Source organism: Guillardia theta (assembly GCF_000315625.1).
Source record: "Guillardia theta CCMP2712 unplaced genomic scaffold GUITHscaffold_411, whole genome shotgun sequence".
Lineage (NCBI taxonomy): Eukaryota > Cryptophyceae > Pyrenomonadales > Geminigeraceae > Guillardia > Guillardia theta.
The window spans coordinates 3,733-6,071 of NW_005434273.1; the positions used below are offsets into that span (position 1 = coordinate 3,733).

The 2,339-nt window shown below is 51.9% G+C and overlaps 1 protein-coding gene across 1 annotated transcript in view; it reads right to left on the bottom strand.

The window, feature by feature from the left end:
- Positions 1–529: 529 nt before the first annotated feature.
- The window catches only part of GUITHDRAFT_122706 (hypothetical protein), a gene marked incomplete at both ends in the record, with an annotated part of 2,883 nt that continues 1,073 nt past the window's right edge, over positions 530–2,339 (bottom strand). The window contains 7 exons of the mRNA XM_005818013.1: positions 530–611; positions 659–706; positions 916–971; positions 1,097–1,150; positions 1,331–1,439; positions 1,597–1,680; positions 1,897–2,038. Coding sequence (XP_005818070.1) covers positions 530–611; positions 659–706; positions 916–971; positions 1,097–1,150; positions 1,331–1,439; positions 1,597–1,680; positions 1,897–2,038 — 575 coding nt within the window. The remainder of the gene's footprint in view (positions 612–658; positions 707–915; positions 972–1,096; positions 1,151–1,330; positions 1,440–1,596; positions 1,681–1,896; positions 2,039–2,339) is intronic.

The window sequence follows — 2,339 nt, forward strand, 5'->3', positions numbered from 1 at the left end:
GTGCCCTTCATGCACATGTTCCTCCTCCTCCCCCTCTACCTCCTCATGTATGTGGTTTCCTCAATGGTTCTGTTTGCTATTCTGTGAAGTTTCGACCCATGATAAGGCTGGAGCAAGATATCATGATTCAATGTATATGCACACATTCGCGTATTAGGAAGAAGAAGGAGAATACTAGGAACACAAATTTGATCAGGAAGAGCAGGCAGAAGAGTAAGTGGACCAGGTAGAGGAAGCCGGCAAGAAAGATTAAAGACGGAAGAGGAGGAGGAGGAGGAGGAAGAGGAGGAGGAGGAGGAGGTGGTGGTGGTGGTGGTGGAGGAGGAGGTAGGTGAGGAAAAGTGGAAGGAAACACAGGGTATTGTGAGGTAGCAGGTAACAATCGTTGAGAGTGGAACAACCTCTGACGATTTTTGATAGATCAGCTGAAGCATAAAGTAAGTTTTGCAGAACCTTATCCTCTTCCTCCTCACTTCCGCCACCGCCACCATCATCATCATCATCATCGTCGTCGTCGTCGTCATCATCATCACCGCTTCTCCTCCTCCTCTTTCACCTTCTCAGCGACGTAGATCATCTTGAGCATCCACAAGTGTCGCGAGCTTGTGTCACTGCAAGCAGCAAGTGAGGGCAAGGAGATCGCGACTAGTCTGAGCACCAGCTGAGCAGCTGCCCGGCAGTCTCGCTCCTCCACTTCTCGATCAACCTTGAAGGATCGGTCAGAGGAAGAGCAGGAGAAGAAACTTGAATGAAAGGAGAAGAGAGAGGAGAGGAGGGAGGGGAAGAGAGGGGAGAGGGGAGAGGGGAGAAGGGGGAGAAGGGAAAGGACGAGGGGAAAGAGGAGAGGAGAGGAGAGGAGAGGAGAGGAGAGCAGACAACATGAAGTACAATTAGGACAGCATGGGAGGTACAAACCTCTGTGGGTTCACGACCACTGTCAGTATGTCTGTCTCCCATAACCACGAGCGGACCTGCCTCATAGCATCACTATCCTCCTCGTCCTCGTCCTCGTCCTCATCCCTTTCCACTTTCTTCTCCTCTTCTCTGCTATTGCTCGTCCTCCTTACTGCCCATCCTCCTCCGCCTCCTCCCTCACCAGATTCTCCGATCTCAACACCCACAGCATCAGACTCGAGTGAGTTTTCCACACCTGCCACAAGATTTTATTCAACCCTCCCTTCCCCTGTCTCCTTCCCCATCCTCTTCCCTCCCATTTCCTCGTGTATCCTTCATCCCTTACTCTTCTTCCCCCCCCCCCCCTCCTCCCTCCGTCCTCTTCCCTCTCCTCCGCTCTGCCGCTTCTTCCTCTCCTTCTCCTCTCCCCGCTGACCTCAGGTGCGTTATAGAACATGAGTTGCATGCTTGAGCTCAGGTCGGATCTTTCTGCCTCAGCGCAGTCTGCCTGGCAGCAGCCGACAGCCTTCGAATCCTCAGAGCAGCTGAAGGCAGATGAGTGAAGAGTATGAGTGAGGAGGAGGAAGAGAGGAGGAGAGAGGAGGAGAGAGGAGAAAGAAAGGATAGTAGAGTAGGAATGAGGAAAAGGGGAGTGGGAGGTAAGGGGAAGTGAGGTAGGAGAAGCTATTTGGTTCAGCTCACCTTCTTAGTAGCTCGACTTCTTTTATGTTTTCCAGCGTGACGAAACAAAGTTTGAAGGTGAGTTCATCCAAGACTGGGATGAGGCTGCATAGGGAGAGAGATTCTCAGAACAAGATCAAGCATTGAGCAACCACAGACAGAGGATTGACAAATGAAGTAATCATCATCATCGTCGTCGTCGTCGTCATCGTCATCATCAATAAAAACAACAAAAACAGCAACAACAACAACAACAACAACACGAATTGCATCTCCATCACCACCATCCCCTCCATCATTGACAACGACAACGTCATCTACCTTATGGTACAAGTCCTGCTTGCTTCCAGCTTCCCCCCTCGTATCCTCACGTCTTCGATCTTCTGCTGCTTCCCTCGCTTCACCTCCTCCATGTAGTCCATTACGATCATCTTCGACCCGTCCTCCAGCCTCTCGCACAGGTCTGTCAAAGAGCATGCCATCTCCTCTCTGCAACTTCAATCAGACGAGATGCACACAGCCCTGTAGACGCCTCCCTCCTGACGCTCTCCTGTCCTGCTCCTTACTTCTCATCTCCTCCTCTTCTGCCCTCCTCTTCTGTCCCCTCTTCTGCCCTTACCCCTCCCCTCTCCCCTCCTCTCCTCTCCTCTCCTCTCCTCTCCTCTCCTCTCCTCTCCTCTCCTCTCCTCTCCTCTCCTCTCCTCCTCTCCTCCCCTCTCCTCTTCTACTCTTGTTTCTCTCACCCAAACATTTCTTCCAGCTGC